The following is a 20,243-nucleotide window of genomic DNA, read 5'->3' on the forward strand; positions in this document are numbered from 1 at the left end:
TTGCATGGTGTCAAGTATCAGGGTTAGCTGTGTTACTCTGTATCCACAAAAACAACAAGGAGTCCGCCAGCAACTACATGCCACACCACAGAAACACTAACCCAGGAACCAATCCCTGTAGCAAACCTCGTTGCCTTTTCTCTGTCCCCAGATCTTCTCTGGTGACACCATCAGAGGATCCAGGCACATCAGCCACACCATCAAGGGCTCATTCACCTGCACGTCTACTATATGCCATCGTGTGCCAGCAATGCCCCTCTGCCAGGTACATTGGCCAAACCGGACAGTCCCTACATAAAAGAATAAATGGACACAAATCGGACATCAGGAATGGTAACGTACAAAAGCCAGTAGGTGAACGCTTCAATCTCCCTGGACATTCTATAACAGATGTAAAAGTCACTGTTCTTGAACAAAAAAACTCCAGAAACAGACTTGCAAGAGAAACAGCAGAACTAAAATTCATTTGCAAAATTAACCCCATTAATTTGGGCTTGACTAGGGACTAGGAGTGGCTGGCTCATTACAGAAACAGCTTTGCTTCTCCTGGAATTGACACTTCCTCATCTATTATTGGGAATGGACCACGTCCACCCTGATCGCATTGGCCCTGTCAACACTGGTTCTCCACTTGTGAGGTAACTCCCTTCTCTTCATGTATTATTATATAATGCCTGCTGCATCTATAACTTTCACTCCATGCAGAGCCGGTGCAACCTCTAGGCAAACTAGGCGATCGCCAAGGGTGCAAAGTGGTTGGGGGGCATCTGGGATTTTTCCTCCCTCCCCTTCCTTCCCTTCACGCAGAGGGCTCTGGGGCCTGATTTAGCTGTGCCCCTTGGCCTCCAGCAGGCAGAGTCCCTCCCCTGCCCGCCCCCCCCCCCCCCGCCGTCGCCAGCAAGCTGCAGAGGAGGGGCTGTGTGCTCCACAGCCTGTTTGGTTTCGCTCCATGTGGAGCCAGCCTCTGACGGGTGTAGTGAAGGATACTGCACCTCGTAGGAATGTGCTACCGGCCTCACATTCCGATATTATGGTATTAAACTGTTACCTGATGTAGCAAATGCTGACAAGTAGCAGTTTCTTGCACTATATTGTATGTGAAATTGCTACGTGTAGAAATGTGCTATCTGAAGCAGTTAGTGATACATATAGATTGTAAGAAGCAGCTTCTGTAAAAAGATTGGAAAGTTTTAGTGTAATTTAAGCAATATCTGTAGCGGTGGCAGCTCATGCTTGTTTCTTCCTAGCAGGGAACGATTCCAGGTTTTCTGTTCTGCAGCACGGCTCTTGCAGGCTGGCTGTGCTTTACTTTCTCCATTTACCTAAGTGTAGATGCTGAAAAAAAAATCAGTTCTACAGTTTTAATTCATTTCACTTTCAATGTCCTGATGCGTCAATGTCTGGGTTTCAAACACTGCCCAGGACTCTTGGTCTAAGAACTATTTTCAGTCAGACACAGAGCCTGTAAAAATAAGTTTTAAGTACTGGAATGAGGGTACTGGGGATGCAGCACCCCCTGGCTTGAAGTGGTTTCGTGGCTGCATGATCTCTAGATTATTCTTGGACATGACATTTTTGGAGATCTTTCTATTTCATCATGAAATAAATTTTCACATTATGTGTTGTAGCTTGATCTTTCACCCTTAACATAAATGAGCTGATGCTGAGCTCCAGGGGTTAAGATGTTTCCCAGAATGAAATATCCTGTAATGTTTCCCTGCAGAAATGTAGAAACAGAAAATGTGGACGGACATTTTAGATGGAAATTGAAATAATTTAACTGTTTGCAATTACATGTTGAGTCTCCTGATCAGAATCTAGCATAATGTTGTAGAAAGCAACATTTCTAGGGAAACCCTGATTTTGCTGAAGCCACACTTTCAGGTGAGAGACATTTCTGCATGAAAAATGTCAACATGCTGTAATTATGGAGGGCTTTAGCTGCAGAGAAATTGAGATTTCTAATAGAGATTGTTCAAATTGTTCATGTTTTAAAGAAAACTATTTGGATTATTCAGTAGGTAAATATAATTTCCTCCATTCTCCTTTCTCCTGTTTAGTTTCCATTAAGCCAGAACAGAAATTGCTTTGCACAGAGGCAACAATAAATAGCCTTTCACAAGGAGCATGTTACTCGCTGTTACTCTCCTGTTACTCACAGAGATCTGAGCATTGATAACATCCCTGTGCAGGTTTATTGGTGAGTAACAATGGCACCTACCAGCAGTTCCTGGGTTTTCCTTCTCCCCACCGTAGTTAAACACCAATTTCTCATCTCCCTCTTTCTTCAAACTCCTCAAACAGCTCCAAATCTGATCCTAAGAAGATAGAAATGGCTTCTGAATTTTCTGTATTTTGGGGCATTTACCTCACAAACAACATTTATCAAGAGACGGGGGCTCTAGAGAGTCACAGGAACAGACCTGCAATCCACAAAGCTGAGTGAGGGGCCTGGACTCCCTGTTCAATTCCCCTCTGCTCAGCATCTCCCACTGACTGGTTTAGGCAGCTCCCTGCCCAGCACGCTGGCTTCTGTGTCACCCATTCTAAGGCACTTACATCTCTCCAACACTCAGGCTTTGAGGCTCACAGTGTCATTCCAGTGATTTTCTAGGAAGCTGCAATTTAGACACGGCGACTTTCAGCATTATAATACCTGAGTCCCTTCCTGGATCTCACTCTTTGTCTCCAACTCAGAAGGAGAGAGCAAAGTCCCCCAGCATGCAGCAGGTTCATGAGGCTGGGGGCTCTGCCTGCTTTCCTAGGCTCAGATGGCCCCCAGGACTCCTAAGGGAAGGGTGAGCTAGTGACCGGGCCGGCTTTATTAACTGCGGGGCTCAATTCGAATACCCGGCGGCGGTCCGGGGCTTCGGCAGCACTTCGGCGGCGGCGGGGGGGGGGGGTCCGCTCTGGGTCTTCCGCAGGGCCGCCCAGAGGATTCCGGGGGTCTGGGGTCTTCGGCGGCGGGGGGCCCTTCTGTTCCGGGACCCGCCGCCAAAGTGTCCCGAAGACCCGCGGCGGGAGCCCCCCGCCGCCGAATTACCGCCGAAGCGGGACCCACCGCCGAAGGGCAGCCTGGTCTTCGGCGGTAATTCAGTGGCGGGGGGGGTCCCCGCCGCGGGTCTTCGGGGCACTTTGGCGGCAGGTCCCAGAACAGAAGGGGCCCCCCCGCCGCCGAAGACCTGGCTGCGCTTCGGCGGCGGCGGGTCCCGCTTCTCCCCAGCCCCAGCCTCAGCCTCTTACCCGAGCGCGTCTCCGGCGGGGCCTGAGCTCCGTCCCGCTCAGCCGCGTGGTGAGGAGGCGGGGCTGGGAGCTCAGCCCGGAGCTCACAGCCCCGCCCTCTCCCCACGCCGCTCTGAGCGGGGCGGGGCTCAGGCCCCGTTGGAGCTCCCAGCTCCGCCCCCTCACCACTCGGATTGGGGCGGGGCGGGGCTCAGGGGCTCGGCCGGAGACTCGGCGCTTGATGCGCTGAGGCTCCAGGAGAGGGGCGGAGGCGGGAGCCTCCGCTCTTCTCTTGGGGGGCCCCTGCGGAGCCCAGGGCCCGGGGCAAATTGCCCCCTTTGCCCCCCCCTCTGGGCGGCCCTGGTCTTCCGTGGCACCGAAGGACTCCCCCCGCCGCCAAAATGCTGCCAAAGACCACTGGAGCGGACCGCCACCGGGTGAGTTAAAAAAATAATTAAAGAAGTACCTAAGGCACAGGGCCCGATCCGGGAAATTGGGCGAATCGGCCTAAAGCTGGCCCTGGCTAGTGAGGGGCACTGCAGTTAAGTTCATCATTTTGTGTTACATGATCTGAACTCTCTTGTGCTTTATCTGGTTAAGTGAAAGAGCAATGGCGTGTTAGACTTGTGCAAAGAGTCTCTCTCTGTGTGTGAAATGCTTCACAACTACTGCGTGCCTCCAGAGAGAGTTCAGCTGAAACAGGAAGGCTCTCACCTTGGCGTGGAGTTCTGGGAGATGGTGTGTTTAAGCACATGGGAGTCTGGAAGGTCAGCTCTGCACCAGGGGGTTAGGCAGCGGGTTTCACACCTCAGATGGGGGAGAGTCCCAAAGAATGTGCCCTGGGACCCCAAGATTGGAGCAGTAGATGGGCTTTGTTCTGGTGCCAGAGTCTTGACTTCTCTGGGCATCCTGGGGCTCAGATGCTTGGATTCCCCTTACCACAGTCCGGTGGTACCTAACCAGATGTGAGATTCACACGCACACACCACTAAATAGAAACCTTCTCAAGGCCCAACATCCAAACACCTTAACTATGACCATGTGGGTTCTGGTGAATATTTCTACAGGTCTGAAATATTAAATTCAAACATGAATGGAGAGGTCGCCCCCTCAGGGCTGTCACATCCCTTTGCCTTGGGCTAAGGGGGGTTCTTTCCTGGATGCTTCTCCCTGTTTCTGTATTTAGGGAGAGACTCTCCCTCCAGGGCTGCCACCTCCTGCTCCCTTTGCTTTGGGGTGGAAAGGTTTCTATTAATGGCTCTTCCTCAGCTGGAGAGAGGCTGCCTGCTGTCCCAGGTATTCCATCATTCCCTGTGGCCAGGATAGAGAGAGCAGCTGGTTGCTTTAACCAGATACCTGTGGCCAGGAGCTGCACAGGCTGGAAAGTGACACATCCCAGTAAACACCAAACTCTCCTCCTAGGGGAACAATATTCTCTGTGGCGGGGGAGTGGGGGGGGCAGGCAGATTTCCTGCTTCCATATTTATAAATCATTCCCACTCTGAACTGACCTAACACACACACACAGCCATTACAGACCCCTCCCACAGCTAGAGCACCCCAGATGCCCAAAGACTGACCAATAATTAGCACAGGACAGTGGGTGCCACTCCCCTCCCCACAACAACCTAGTTGAGCCACTGCCCTGCCCCAGCCAGGCCAATCCCCCCTCAACTCCCCCAAATCCTGCTGTAGCCTCTGCCTGCCCTTCCCCCTGACAGCCTCTGTGTCCCCCCCCCCGTGCACTGCAACTGCCAGGCGAGCCGGGTAGGGGCAGGTAAATCAATGCTGCCCCGCTGCAGCTACAGCTATTTCTCCTCCCACCCCCGCAACCCACAACCCCCCTGCAGCGAGCCAGGGGCAGCCAAGGGCTGGGGGTGGGTGCAGAAGGGGGGCGGGGCGCACTCGGTAGCCCCTCAACAAGTCAAGGTCCCTGCACCCGAGCCAGGCGCCCGCAGCAGCCATGTGGCGCTACAGGAAAAGCGAGGAACGGGTCCAGCAGCAGCTGGGGGATCGCGAAAGCGAGACCAAAAATCGCGCAGGTACAGTAACACCCCTTTAAAGCTTTTTTAAAGGCGATTGGGTAACCGGGAGCCAATCACGCTCTCGGGAGGGAAATTAAAAACCAACCAACAGAAATGGCAGAAGCCCCGCTCCCAGGGGCAGCCCCAGAACCGGCAACATTCGCTGCAGGAGAGAAGCCGCGCGAGGCCGGCCGGGCTCTGCCTTGGCAGCTCCTGCAGCAGCCGCCGGGTGTTTCCCTTCCTGGGACTGACTCGGCTGCTGCTGAGCGGGGAGGAGCCCCCGGGAACATTGCAGCCTGCAGGTGTTTGTGTGACATGTGCCCCAGGGCTCTGTGGCTGGGGAGCATCCGCCTATTGCAGTGCCCTTGAGCGAGCAGTGTGTGTGTCTAAGGAAGAATAGTCAGGCTTGGCAGAATTCATTTTATATATATGTAAAATTAACAGATAGCATTGCAGCTAATTTTAAGCATTTTTTCAATGCTCGTTAAGGTAAATTTTCACAATTCCACAAAACTCTGGGTTTAGCATTTCCTTCCAATTGTTCTCAATTTTAGTTTTTACACTTGTGGGAAATTGGGGGAGGGGGAATACATCAATAGCAAGTCAGACCACAATGATTTAATGGCAGCAGACACCGAGATTCAAAAAGTTGAAGCTTTATAACCATGAAAACACAGATGGTCACATCACCTGTCAAAAGATGCAGAGTCACTGGCCTTCAGTCAAACTCGAATAAGTTCTCAAGCAGCCTTGTCCTTACTTTGCGTATCTGTAATTTTCATTTATTATCAATTGAAATATTTTTTAACTGGTTTGTGTGTAGACAGCAAAAGCAACGTTTGCCAACATTTATGAAGAAATAATTTCTTCATAAATTCTTCCAAGCCTGGTGGTGATAAACTCTCAGGCTAAAAGCTGGGTTAAACTGGAATCAGTGTTTTCAAGACCTGATTCTCGTTTACACTAACGCTGCTTGTCCCAGTGGAAAGGGCCTGCCGCATCACCAACTTTCATGATTTTATCATGAGTCTTGTGATATTTGGTGTGTTTGATGAAGCTCCAGCTCCTGGAAGCATGTGAGGAGGTGAGACTCTTGGCTTTTGTTTTCTAAACAAAGGAAGTATCTAGTTCTCTTTGTTACACAGAAACACTTAAAAATTTCACCGCAGTGCAGTGTAAAGCTCTGAGAAATCAAAAGGCAAATAAAATAATACTAATAGTTACTATATTGTTATTATTAAACCTCATGATTGTGGGGGGCTGGGCTGCTTAAGATTTTTAAAGCACCGTGCCAGTGAGAATTCAGAGCGTAAATCTCTCTGTTACCCAAGGGAAGCCCCCTAAACGAGTGTCATTGTTGATCTAAAACAGCACAGTGAACAGAAAGGGGAACGGACACAGAGGACAAGCTATGGGAATGCGCAGGGAGCTGGGCTGTGGGCCCCAAGCAGGACATGAGCACAGTCCCCCCAGGCCCAACAACAGCAATTCTGGACGCCAGGGCGGAACACTCAATGGGCCCCCGCTGGTGCCCGCATGCACAAGCTGCGCCCACGTGGACCCATCTGACATTTGGGTGGTGCTGCACCTGTGCAGGCTGGTGCCCAGCGAGCTGCTGGGTGCGCTCTCCTGGCATGGCCAGGGCTTCCACATGCCCACCCGGCTGCCTTCGCTGCCACCACCGATATCATCCCATCTGCCATAGGTGCTGAATTTTGGTTTTGCCGGTGGGTGCCCCCTCTCGGCTCTGCCCCCTTCCCGAAGGCCAAGCCCCGACTCCACCTCTTCCTCCCCCGCTCTGCCCCCTAGGTCCCCTCTGCCAAGTGCCTCCTGCCAACTCCTTTCTGTCCCTCCTGCTTTAAGGGTGAGGTGTATGTGTTTGGCTCAGTCTTCCTGTCCAAAATGGCAATTTCCAGCATATTTGTACACACACTTCCTTCATATTCTAGTTATTGAATGTGTCTATCACTGGTATCATAGCAATGTCATTATTAAAATAGCAATGAACTACAGCATTACATTACCATGAATTACAGTGTATTAAAATCATTACACTCAGCTACAAGCTGCCTTCACTGACACCCCTGTGTAAAGACACTGTGTTCACTCTGTGCCTCATCTCTCTCTGCTCCCCACCCCCTGGGAGCTCTGTCTAGTGCCCGCAGAGGAGGTTGCCCCTCCTCAGGTAGGAAGGGTGGCCTAGTGGTTCAAGCACAGGCCTGGGGCTCAGGTGTCCTCGGTTTGGTTCTCTGCTCTGCCACTGACTCCCTGCTTAGTATTGGGAAAGTCACTTCACCTCTGGATGCCCTAGATACCACCTGCCTCCTAGGCTGAATCCCTTCATGGCTGTGTGATGATGGGGGAAACGGAGATACCAAGGTGAGTAGTTTGGGCTCCACGCAGGGGGCACGGGAGATGGAGGGGCTCAGGCCAGCTCCATGGGGGTGGGGCATCAGCCCATCTTCTGCTGGGGTCATGGGCTGCTCCCCCCCACCCCTCCAGTGTGGCTCCTGCTGTGGTCCAGGGTTTCTCCCACCCACCCTGAATGGCCTTTGTCACGGTCTGGGACTTCCCCTGCCCCCACCCAGCAGCCAGTGTCCAGGGCTGCTTCTCCTCACCCCTGCTCAGTGCAGCTCCTGCCAGGGTCGGGGGCTTTTCCTTCCCCTAATGTGCCACTGCACCCATCCAGCATGTGCACCTAGGAGCCCTGCAGCCTGCTGGGGCAATTTCAAAGGGCCTGGGGCTCCCAGCTGCTGCCACCACTACCAGGCACTTGCAGCTGCCACGACTGGAGGCCCCGGACGTCAGACGGTGGGTTCCTGTTTGTGGGTTGCTAAGCAAAGACACACACCCCTCTGCAGCCCAGATTTAGGCACCTATCCATGAGAGGGGTGTGGCTTAGGGCACCACTTCCCCCCTTGTCGGCATTTCCCATTGGCCAGCTTACATGGCTCCCTGCCTACTGCGGTGCCTGTGTTACCCATAGATTGGCATTGTCTAGGGAGTTTAGACCCCAACTCAGCTCTGAGGGTCATAATGTCGCTGTTCCTGTGATTTTCTCGCTGCCTAAAAGTTACTCACTGTGATTCTCAGCATTGCAACACCCGAGTCCCTTCACGGATTGCCCCCTGTGCAACCATTCACCGCTCCGCAGAGAACAGCTGAGCAATTCCTGATTGACATGGGTATGCACAGGACAGATGCAAGCACAGGCTGGTTAGTGGCACATCACAGTAAAACCCAAACTCTCTTCCTAGAGGTGCAATCAGTGCCGGCTCCAGCTTTTTTGCTAACCCAAGTGGTGAAAAAAAAGAAAAAGATAAAAGGAAGAACCCGATTGAGCTGCCACCGAAGAGGCAGACAGTGAATGAAGGACCCGCTGCTGAATTGCCGCCAAACACTGAAGATTGAGCCACTGCTGAAGTGCTGCTGCCGCCAATCTGGACGTGCCGCCCCCACAACTGACGCACTGACGCTCCTTTCTATTGGCCGCCCCAGGCACCTGCTTCCTTTGCTGGTGCCTGGAGCCAGCCCAGGGTGCAAATTAAAAGGAGCTCAGAAGGAGCTTCAATAACTACAGCACGGCAAGGAGATCCCCAGCTACTGAGAACAGTTTTCTTTATGGCACTAAGATAGCACCAATGGCCAGAAATTAATATAGGGAATTAATGAGTTACAGTCTAACTTTCAGTAACATGTAATAAATTTCCCCATCCTGCTCACGTTCCCTTTCCTTCCATACCGTCCTTTTCTATTCATCATTGTTCTAGCCTCACTTTCCATCCGTCTTTATTTCCCTGTGTCTCTCCTCCCTGTCACAGATCATCCCCCTCGGCTGCTCTCTTCTTTCCCTGATCTTATCCCTTCCCCTCGTGCTGATCCCCGGCTGGGAGCCCCCAGTGAGATCTAAGGACACAGATCTGTACAAAACGCTCCAGGCTGCTGCTGCTTCTCCCCAAACCCTGATTGATCAATGCTGGGTCCCTGCCACCCCCACCTCCGCCTGTCCCCTGCCCAGCTGTTAGTGCCACCCCCAGCCCAGCCCCAACCTCTGCCCCTCAGGGCCCCTCCTGTAGCCCCAGGGGTTCTTCCCCCTCCTCCCCCCATCCCTGAGGCTGCAGAGAGGGAGCGGGAGGTGCTTCCAACAGCCATAGAGATGAGGAGCCAGGGGCTGGGTAGACGGGAGTCCTCCAAGGTCATAGACACTTGGGTCCATGAGGCTAGAGAGGTTGATTTTCGGTTTCTGCCTCTGCTGCCTGTCTCAGGGACACAGGCTGAGCTGGGATTTCCACACCCAGAGCCAAGGTCGGATTCTCTCCCCAGGGACGGAGCCTGGCGGGAAAGTGAAGATCGGGGCCTCGTCACCAGCATCAATAAATGTCACCTGCCCCCGGTCACAGTCCAGACAAACCCGGATCCTGCTGGGGACCCGGATCAGGGGCAGGGGGGTCTCAGGGGAGGTGAGAGCCTGGAAATGATCCCAGTCCCACTCCACAGCCCAGATCCCCCCCTCAGGGCTGAGGCTGATCCCTCCCTTCCTCCCCACAGACTCTCTGGCCACCCCCACAGCCCAGCATTGCCCAGCTCCCATTTCCACCTCCACCTCCCAGCAATGTCTCCCCGAGGTGAATCCCTCACAGCCCAGCACACAGGGCTCAGTGTCAAATCTCTCAGGGGTGTCAGGCAGATCCAGCCGTGTGTCACCCCATCTCACACTTTTCCAATCCTCAGACAGGACGAGGTGGGGATGAGCCGTGTCTGGATCCAGAGTCACATTCGCTGGGGAGAGAGAATCAGAGTGTTAGGGGCAGAGCTCAGCCCTGGGGGAGGGTTTGACGGTGTCAGTGACAGAATCTGCCCCAGCTGGGGAGTGACTCAATCTCCTTCCTGCAGGATTTACCCATCAGCTCTGAATGGGGACCAGCTGTGAGATGTCAGCACAGTGCAGGGGAGAGTCACACCCAGTGATGAGCTGCCAAAATATTAACTGGTTCCCTCTGCCTCACCCCACAAGGGGGTCATGCCCCCCCCCGGACTCCTGCCCCATCCAACCCCCCACGTTCCTTGACAGCCCCCCCCCAGGACCTCTGCCCCATTCACCCCCTTACCTGTCCCCTGATTGCCACCTGCCACCCCATCCAACTCCTTCTCTCATTCCTGATGGCACCCCGGGACCCCTGCCCCACCCAAACACCCCTTCTCTCTGTCCCCTGACAGCCCCTGGAACCCCTACCCCTGACTGCCTCCCACCACCCCATCCAACCCCTGCTCCTTCCTGACTGCCGCCCCCAGGACCCTTGTCCCCGTTCAATCCCCCTGTTCCCTGCCCTCTGACCGCCCCGACACTAATCCACCCCCCAACACCATCCCCTCCCTACTCCCTGCCTCCTTACCACGCTGCCTGGAGGTGGAGGCTGGGCCGGGGCTGGGACCAGAGCCGCTCAGCCGGAGTGAAGGGCGCTCAGCCGGGACTGGGCCCAGGAGCTGGGCAGGAGCTGCGCCGCCCGGCCGAGGTCGCGACTGGACCCGGGAGCCGGGCAGGAGCCGCGCCTTCCGGCCGAGGTCAGGGCCGGACCCGGGAGCCGGGCAGGAACCTCATGGCTGGACCCCGGGGCCGGGCCGGAGCCACGCCGCCCGGCCGAGGTCAGGGACAGACCCCGGGGCCGGGCCGGAGCCGCGCCGCTCAGTTGAGGTCGGACCCCGGGGCCGGGCCGGAGCCGCGCCGCTCGGTCGAGGTCGGGGCCGGACCCCGGGGCCGGGCCGGAGCCGCGCCGCCCAGGGTTGGGGGCCAGGCTGGAGCCCTGCGGTGCCTGGAGGCCTCCTCCCGCTCGCACCCCTGCCCCAGTTCACCTGGGGGAAGCCGCTGCTTCCTTCTCAGACCTCTCAGGCTTCCCGTGCGAATAGCTGATTCGCGGGAAGCTGGGGAAGGGGAGAAGCTGGAGGAGCATTCAGAAGCAGAGGCGGAGTTAGGTGAGCTGGGGCTGGGGGAAGGACAGGAAGCTGCTAGAGCTTTTGTTAAATTTAAAAGCTCTTTTCGAACCGGTTGTCCCTGGCGGGACAACTGGTCTAAATGGGCTTCTAAATTTAACAACCAGTTCCCACAAACCGGTGGGAACCGGCTCCAGCTCACCACTGGTCACACCCCTGGCAGAGATGGGCCCTGCAGCAAAAGGGTCACTTGAGCCAGGTCTGGGACTCAGGCTCTTTCCTGTCCTGCTGCACATCTCTCCAGGGAGGGGACTAGAGACCCACATGTCGGAGGGATGGGGGGCCACAGAGTGGTGAGAAACAGCTCCTTCTGCTCAGTGCTCACTGACCCGCCTCACCTCTCCCTCCAGATTCCCATTTTAAACCCCATATTCCCAGCTGAGAGAGATCATCACTGGGGGGAGAGAACAGACACATCCCAGCCCTGCACCCTCAGCCTACGTGAGAGCAAGGGGAGTGTTGGGGGAGAAGGAGCGGGAGGGGAAGGAGGGAGAGCAAGCAGAGAGGTGAATGGAGACATGAAGGAAGGGATCCCAGAGGGGAGAGAAAACCATATTGGATGAGGAGGAGATGGGGCAGGGGAGACCCAGGGCAGCAGGACGTGAAAGGTTACAGAGAATTTGCTGTGAGTGTGAAAACAGCAACTCACCTGCCTGTTCCCTCCAAGCAACCACCATTACCAAACCTCCAGGCCCTTCCACCTGCCCCCACTCCTACTGCCTCCACACCAGCCCCATTCAGCTGACGACCTGCTGCTCTCCCCACCCTCCTGTTCATCCCAGGCAGTGCCGGCCCTCCAGACCCTTCCAGACGCTGCCCCATCCCTCAGTCTTCTGGGCCCTTCCAAATCCCGATGTGTCCCCCTCTGCACTCTCATGACTTTCCCCCTGGGCTCTTTCTGTGCTCTAGCACCAGGGTTCTCGGCACTGGGCACATTTTATTTCCTCACCTCCCTGTTTTGTCACTTGAAATATCTTTGTTTCTCTCTCTCTAATCTCTGAATTTTACCATTTACACGTCATTTCCTCAGTTTCCAAACTCTGAATTGTTAATCCTCAGTTACTGGGCATTTAACAGACCCAGAATTCAGTTTGCTCCTGTTCCACAGCCCGTGGCTCTGTCCCCCAGGGCCTCAGGCAGGGAGGGGGTTGTGAGCAGGGACAGCCCTGGGGAGCTGGGGGGAGAAGGAGCTGTGTCTTTGGCCCTGTGCTAGGGGCTGGCACATGTCAGTGGCTGTGCAGCCAGGCTGGGCGGTGGGCCCAGGAAGCTCTGCAGGTCGCACTGCACATGAAGGCAGAGGAGGGACAGGAGGAGTAGACACAATAGTGTCTGGATTTACTGCTGTGTGTCCGGCCATGGCTACACAACCTCCCTCCCCTCCCGTGCTGTGAAATGCAGGATGCTTGTGAGCTCTGCCCTGAGCAACGAACTCTCCTCCCATGGCCACAGTCAGGGGAAAGCAGCAAAACGTTCTAATAGCCGCTGAGATTGGCACAATGATAGAATCTGAACTTCAGTTACCTTCCTGTACAGGTGGCGCAGAACTTCCCAGCCCTGGAAACACAGAATCAGAGATGAGAGCTCATCTGAACAAGCACATTAACAGAAATTAGTGTTGTAGAGAGGGAGGCCACTCGTCCGGGATTAAAATAGACAGGCCTCTGTTTGAGAGGTTTGTCCGCTGTCCAGCACAGATGTTAAAATGGATGTGATTTTGTCCAGTGCTGGATGGGGGACATCACTCTGCCCCCTCCATATCTGAAAAATGGCATCCCCCATGTGGCATAACCTCACACGCACCATCACGCTAAGGGGGATGGGGTGGCACCGGGGGGCCCAAACCAAACCCGACAGTCTGGAAATGTCAAGCATTCTGGGAACGACTGAGTGGGTCTTTATGTGTATAAAATGTTACACTGGGGAAAAGATACGTTCCAGAGTTCAGCATCAAGTAAACAGTCCCCAAATACACGTGCGAGCATTTCTCTGTCAGCGGCTACAATTTCAAGACTCTTTTTTCCTTAGCCAGTGACCCATGTGTGTGCATTATGATACAATCTCAAGTTACAAGATCACACACTGTTTTTTGACACAGGACCCCGCCTCATTCTTTCACTGCCCAGGATGGATGCACAAGGGGTGAGAATTAATGGTGTACAGGCAAACATAAAACCAGCATTTCCTAACTCTCAAGTCTTCAACATTGCAGCCTAAATCATATTCTGTTCATGGGGTTTGTGCAATATTCTGTACTTGCATCATGTCCCCTCTCACTCCTCTCTTTTAAAGGTAAAAATTCCCAATTTTTTCACTCTCTCCTCATGCTGATTCTCATTGCCTCTCTCTGAGCCCCCAATTTCTTCGATGATATCCTTTCTGAGATGGGGTGAGCGGTACCCAACACAGTGCTCCAGATGAGGGCAAACCACTGATTTACATAATGGCTGTATAATATTTCCATGTCATTCACCAGCTCATTTTTATGGATTCTCATATTTTGTTTGACCTTTTCCCCAGAGCTGTGCAGTGACCAGAGGTTTTTGTCAAGCTGAACACACTGAATTCCCGGTTGCATTACTGAGCTGCTGATGCACTTATTTTCAAACCCTGTAATGTGAATGAGTTGTTCAATTTTTTCCCTCCATGGTACGTTCATTTATCACCAGTGCACTTCATATCCCACCATGTTTCCCTTTCACACAGCTTGGGGTGGGGGTGGGAGAGTAGGTCCCTCTGAACTGCCTCACAGTCTTCACTGGACTTGAATAGTCAACCTGAGCTGTGGCCCCCTGGAAGAATCATCGTTCCTCACAGGGACCACTCCTACCCCCTGGGCATCTCTCTATTCCTCTCCCACCCCCTAACCTTACCCCTCCCCGTACCCCTCCTCTCCTGCCCCATCTTCCCCAAGGAATTCCAGAGCTCTCTCTGGGCCCTTGCTGGCCTCCCTGGCTCCTCATGCAGCTTGGATCCCGCTGTGTGTTTGGGGGTGGTGCAGTCAGTGTGTGATGCAGGGCCAGTGCTACCATTTAGGCCAACTAGGCAGTTGCCTAGGGCGCCAACATTTGGGGGCGCCAAAAAGCTGTGCTCCCAATATTTTTTTTAAAGCCTTTCAGTGGGCTGCTGGCGGTGCGCTGACCCAAGAGAACCCCTGGGCTGCCTGCCGGCGGCTCAGACTCCCTCTCCCTCCCAGCGGCCACCCCATCCCATGTGATTCTTCTCATTGCCGGCAGTGGTGCCGGCGGCTGGGCAGAGCTCCGCAGCTCTGCTTAGCGCATGTGGCAGGAGCCCGGCGACGGGCGCAACAGCAGGGCTTCTGGAGCAGAGGTGAGCTGGGGTGGGGAGGTGCCAGAGGGCTCCTGGGGGTGGGGAGCTGCCGCGGGGGGGCGCCTCAGGGCGGGGGGGAGGTGCCACGGGGGGGCGGAGCTGCTGCAGGGCTTGGGGGGTGGGAGCGGCACAAGGTGGCAGTTTCGCCTAGGGCGTGAAACTTCCTTGCACTGGCCCTGGTGTGATGGGATCTCTATCTCTATGTGTGACCAATGGGTGTCTGTGTGCAGTGAATGTGCTAACCCCTGCTGGCTGCCATGTACCTATGCCACGGCTAGAGTAGTAGCAGCAGCAGCTTTCTGGGCACATGCAGCCCTGTTAGGGCTTCTGAAAATTGAAACCAGCAGCCTAGACATTAACCTGGCCTGGTCTAGCCCTTTGTCCACCCCTCCCTCCCTGAGCCTCCAGCCCCATCAGGGACTCTAACAGCATCTCGCTGGGAATCCTCTGAGCTCCCAGTGTGCACAGAAGAGCTCCTGAGGCACCCGAAATCACAACGTTGGCCACACAAACCTTTGTCTTTTCACCTTAGTACAGAGCTGTCCCTGCCCCAAAGAGCTAGTGCAAAATGTTAGCTGTATGAGAAAAAGGGACTGGAAGTTTCAGGGCAGGGGAGCTTTAGACAGCGATGCAATAGGGGCTGTAGCTACCTGGGCAGACGACATTTCTTCTCCAGTCTGAAACCAAACAGAGAGAGAGGGATGAGAACTCAGCTGAGCAAATACAGCAACACCAGGGCTCTGGGATGAATAGCAGCTGGCTTACACTGAACCCAGGCAAGAGCAAAGTGATTCAGAAGCAGGGACACATTTTGAAGAACTAGATGAGACTCTCCCCTTCATTCCATTGAATTTGTACAGCCCCATTCACGAAAGTCAAGGTGCAAAGACTCAGGTCCTATGTCACCCTTCACTAGGCCTAGGTGACCAGGTAGCAGTAGTGTCTAAACATCCCAGCTCACTAGAAAACTCTGCATTTTCCTGTGGGTAACGGTCTGGCCACAGTGATCCCTGCCTCTGCCAGGCTGGATTACTGTAGATCAGTGAATCCACAGCTGAGTGTGAAGGCTCCAGCTGGTACCTAATGCAGCTGCCGGCCTTCTCCAGGGCTTAGGCCACAGTGACACATCAGGCCCATGTTCCAGTCCCTTCACTGGCTCCCACAGTCCCCTTCTGAGGCCAGTTTAAGGCCTTGGTTTTAATCTGCAAATCAGCTAAAGAATCCAGCCCCAATGGAGGCTGTTTGTGAGCCGTCCAGGTAGGAGGCTACAGAGGCAGAGCATTGTATAGAGCACCGAGGTTGCAGGGCGGGGGTGAAACACCCACCCCATAGTCTGGATTGTACCCTGGGTATGTCACAGTGACACCCTAAATCAAAGCTCACTGGCTAAGCAGGGGATAGAGACACCAAAACCCAGTGAAAATCAGAGCGGGTGGGGACAGGTGTTCCTGCCTGATGCTATGAATTCCCCTTAGAGAGCCCTAGGTACCATTTGACCCACCCTCCCCTCTCCCATGTTTAAAGCCAGAGCTGATTGGACTCCATGGAGAGCCCTTGTTTCAGTTCAGTGATGGCAAGAGCTGAAGCCGCTGATGAGCAGGTCTAGGGGCCAGGTCATAGACCTAGTGTGGGAACAGGGCTGCAGTGAACAACATGGAGATGCCTCAGCAGCCATGGCCTGCTGGAATCCCTGGGAGGTTGTGGAACCTCAGAACGCACCATTGCAGAAGTGGCAGTGGGGGGCCAGCAGCACCGTGAGAACAGCAGTGGAGGTGAGCGGTAACAGCCCCAGAAAAACCAGCAGAACCAGCGGCAGAGGCATCAGCCAGTGGAGGCAGAGACAGCAACAGCCGCTGCAGTGAGCCAGTTCCAGAGGCAGGAGAGGCATCGCTCAGTGTCCCTCCCCCTTTTTCAGGGGGGGAGGCAGTAAGCAGCCAGTGGCACATGTGCCGACTTCCCCTCTGGCCCGTGGGTGCTTGACACCCTGGTCCACCCCAGGCTCTGCCCCCTAATTCCACCCCCTTCCCCAAATCCCCACCCCTGTTCTGCCCCGACCCACCTCATTCCATCCCCTTCCCCATATCCCAGGCCCCACCCCGCCTCTTCCTCACCTGCTCCTCAAGGTGTGCTGCATCCCTGTTCCTCCCCCTCCTTCCCAGAGCATCCTGAGTGCCTTGAAACTGCTGTTTTGCAGCAGGCACTGGGAGGGAGGGGGAAGAGTTGGTCAGCGAGGCCGCCAGTAGGTGAAATACCCTGCGGGGAGCTTGGCTGTGGGTGGGTGCAGAGCACCCGCTAATTTTCTCTGTGGGTGCTCCGGGGCTATCGGGACCTATGGCCAGTGCTGACAATGACAGCAGCAGCAAGCCAGTTGTAGATGTGGAGGCAACAGCGGACGCCTTGCTCAATGCTTCCCCCGTGCTTTTCAGGCATGGGAGGAGAAGCCATGCGAGGGCACTTCTGAACTCTGGGTCTTGGCTGATTGAGAGCAACCAACTGTGAGTGGGCTGCAGTGGCAGGAGAGGGGAGTGGTGTTACAGGTCGTTTGCTCATTGAATTTTCACAGGACAAGGTGGGAAACTGAGGCAAACAACATTGCCCAATGTACTGTGGAGTGGGGGGTTGCTCAGGCTTACATGCTTTCGAACCACGGCCCTGGTTTTTTCCAAAAACAATGCTGGGGTCCCTTTGCCTTGTAATACAAGTTTTCTTTTGTTACACCCAGACTCAGGGCAGGTGAGTGGGACGTTTTGTCTCTTATCCTGTGTCTACACCAGCACTTTTGTCAGTAAAACTTTTGTCAATTAAGGTGTGAAAAAAGCATGTCCCTGACTGACATAAGTTTCACTGACAAAAGCACAGGCGTGGACAGTGCTGTGTTGGCGGGAGACACTCTCCCAGTGACGTAGCTACTGCCGCTCGTTGCGGGTGGTTGAATTATGCTGGTGGGAGGTCGGTACAGAGCGGCCACACGGGACACCTGATTGCAGGGCAGCTGCAGTGGTACAGCTGTCCTACTATAAGCCTTAAAGAGACCCAGGAGTTACATTTCTCCAGATTATTGGGTGGGGTCTCAAGTGTTTTCTGGTTTGTGTTGCTAAGAGGAACCCTTGACATTGAACCCAGCCCGTGTTGCTGCCGACTCCACCTGGCAGAAGGGTGAGAGATCGAGAGATCCAGAGAGAGTTTCAACACCACAGAAAAGGCTGCATTCGAGAAACAGAAACACTTACCGAGTTCTCTTTGAAGATCATCTAGGTAACATAGAATCAGAAACACACACACACTAATTAAGTGCATCTCTTCTAGGATGGAATCAACCCCAGCCTCCCATCACACATCCTTGCCTGTCCCTCACAAACCCATTGATCCAGGCTATGGGCAGGGAAACCACTGAGATCCGGGGAGAAGAGTCTCTTTCCAACATAGGAACATAAAAACAGCCGTACTGGGTCAGACCAAAGGTCCATCTAGCCCAGTATCCTGTCTACCGACAGTGGCCAATGCCAGGTGCCCCAGAGGGAGTGAATCTAACAGTTAATGATCAAGTGATCTCTCTCCTACCATCCATCTCCACCTTCTGACAAACATGGGCAGGGCACGGAGCACCTGCAAAGTCCCATAGGATGTGGCTACATAGCAACTGAATACCCCTAATTTGTACGAAGTTTTCCTTGTTGGAGAAAAGGGCACAACACTTACCAATTGCTGCATCACGTTTCCCTAAAATAATAAAAAAAAACCAGAAATAAATATAAATTATAATTAGGAGTATTTTTCTCTTGGATATACGGCTGTCTGAGTTTTGTGGAAGTTGGACATTGTGTCTAGCTGTTCATATTACCTGAGCGGGGCGAGGGGGGAATTTATCAGGCTTAATTTCATCCCAATTTCCTTTTAACATAAAATGAAAAAATTAACAACTCTTCCTCAAATATAATTACACACAAGATCCATGTTGGACCAAATTATTTACTGGTCAGATGAGGCAAGAGGACATTTGAGGGCACAGAGTCCTCCTGGTCCCCCATGTCATTGTGCCTCCAGCACCATGTGGATTTCACTCTCAGAGAAGATACATTTCAAAGAACATTTTCTTTATGATTTCCTCTTACCCACATACTGAATTGTCATCAATACATTATCACTGATATTTCATGTGATTTTCAAATTGATCTCTCTTTAACAATCATCATCATAAATAATAAAACAGCAAATAACTTAATGGAAAACGTTCTGTGTGGAGAAAAATTGAACTTACTGATTTCTCCAAGATGTTTCCCTAAAGAAACGAAATAAAGCAAACAGATGTCAATACAAGTTATTTAAGAATATTTTCATTTAATGCAGTTTTAAAGGAGACAGTATTTTCATGATATGAATGCCTAGCCTCTAGATAACTAACATTTCATTCATGTTTTACTAGCCATGTGGCCACATTAGAGTTAAGTGTCCAACAGTAACGGACTATTCTCAAGGATTTACAAAAGCAGCAACACCAGGGCTCTGGGATGAAGAGCAACTGGCTTAAGCAGAACCCAGGCAAGAGCAAAGTGATTGAGAAGCAGGGACACATTTTGAAGAACTAGATGAGACTCTCCCCTTCATTCCATTGAATTTGTACAGACCCATTCACCAAAGTTGAGGTGAAAATACTCAGGTCCTATGTGACCCGTCACTAGGCTCAGGGGACCATGTAGCATCAGTGTCTAAACATCCCAGCTCACTAGGAAACTCTGCATCTTCCTGTGGGCAAGGGTCTGGCCACAGTGATCCCTGCCTCAGCCGCCGCCAGGCTGGGTTACTGTAGTTCACTGAATCCACAGCTGAGTATGAGGGCTCCAGCTGGTACCTAATGCAGCTGCTGGCCTTCTCCAGGGCTTAGGCCACAGTGACACATCAGGCCCATGTTCCAGTCTCTTCACTGGCTCTCAGTCCCCTTCTAAGGCCAGTTTAAGGCCTTGGTTTTAATCTGCAAATCAGCTAAAGAATCCAGCCCCAGTGGAGGCTGTTTGTGAGCCGTCCAGGTAGGAGGCAGAGCATTGTATAGAGCACCCAGGTTGCAGGGCGGGGGTGACACAGCCACCCTTACTCTGGATTGTACCGTGGGTATGTCACAGTGACACCCTAAATTAAAGCTCACTGGCTAAGCAGGGGATAAAGCTGCCAAAACCCAGTGAAAATCAGAGGGGGTGGGGACAGGTGTTCCTGCCTGATGCTATGAATTCCCCTTTGAGAGCCCTAGGTACCATTTGACCTTCCCTTCCTCTCCCCCATGTTTAAAGCCGGAGCTGATTAGACCTCATGGAGAGTCTTTGTTTCAATTCAGTGACTGCGAGAGCTGAAACCACTGATGAGCAGGCCTAGGGACCAGGTCGTAGACCTAGTTTGGGGACAGGGCTGCAGTGAACATGGAGATGCAGCAGCAGTCATGGCCTGCTGGAATCCCTGGGTAGGACGCGGAACCTCAGAACGCACCATTGCAGAAGTGGAAGTGGGGGGCCAGCAGCAGCCGTGAGAACAGCAGTGGAGCTGAGCGATGGCAGAGGTAACACCACCAGAAAAACCAGCAGAACCAGAGGCAGAGACATCAGCCAGTGGTGGCAGAGACAGCAACGGCACTGCTCGATGTCCCTCACCCCTTTGCAGGGATGGGAGGCAGTGAGCAGCCAATGTCAAAGGTGC

The 20,243-nt window shown here is 53.5% G+C and overlaps 2 protein-coding genes across 5 annotated transcripts in view; one reads left to right on the forward strand and one right to left on the reverse strand.

Moving 5' to 3' along the window:
- LOC123345236 (putative selection and upkeep of intraepithelial T-cells protein 1 homolog) overlaps positions 1–20,243 on the forward strand; it is an 86,214-nt gene that overhangs the window by 27,290 nt on the left and 38,681 nt on the right. The window lies entirely within an intron of this gene.
- Positions 908–20,243, reverse strand: part of LOC123345234 (butyrophilin subfamily 1 member A1-like) — a 36,078-nt gene continuing 16,742 nt past the window's right edge. The window contains exons 7-14 of one of the 4 annotated variants that reach the window (XR_006572757.1): positions 18,820–18,840; positions 18,261–18,281; positions 17,792–17,812; positions 15,212–15,238; positions 12,756–12,788; positions 8,328–10,025; positions 2,222–2,318; positions 908–1,335 (exon numbers count right to left, since the gene is read on the reverse strand). Coding sequence is in view for 1 of the 4 variants with exons in the window: in XM_044981962.1 (XP_044837897.1) it covers positions 9,508–10,025; positions 12,756–12,788; positions 15,212–15,238; positions 17,792–17,812; positions 18,261–18,281; positions 18,820–18,840 (641 nt within the window). In the remaining 3 variants the exon portion in view is untranslated. Of the gene's footprint in view, positions 1,718–2,221; positions 2,319–7,360; positions 10,026–12,755; positions 12,789–15,211; positions 15,239–17,791; positions 17,813–18,260; positions 18,282–18,819; positions 18,841–20,243 lie in introns of those variants that run through there. The other 3 variants (XR_006572756.1, XR_006572758.1, XM_044981962.1) reach the window with 3 other exon arrangements.

This window comes from Mauremys mutica, chromosome 12 (assembly GCF_020497125.1).
Source record: "Mauremys mutica isolate MM-2020 ecotype Southern chromosome 12, ASM2049712v1, whole genome shotgun sequence".
Taxonomy (NCBI): domain Eukaryota; kingdom Metazoa; phylum Chordata; order Testudines; family Geoemydidae; genus Mauremys; species Mauremys mutica.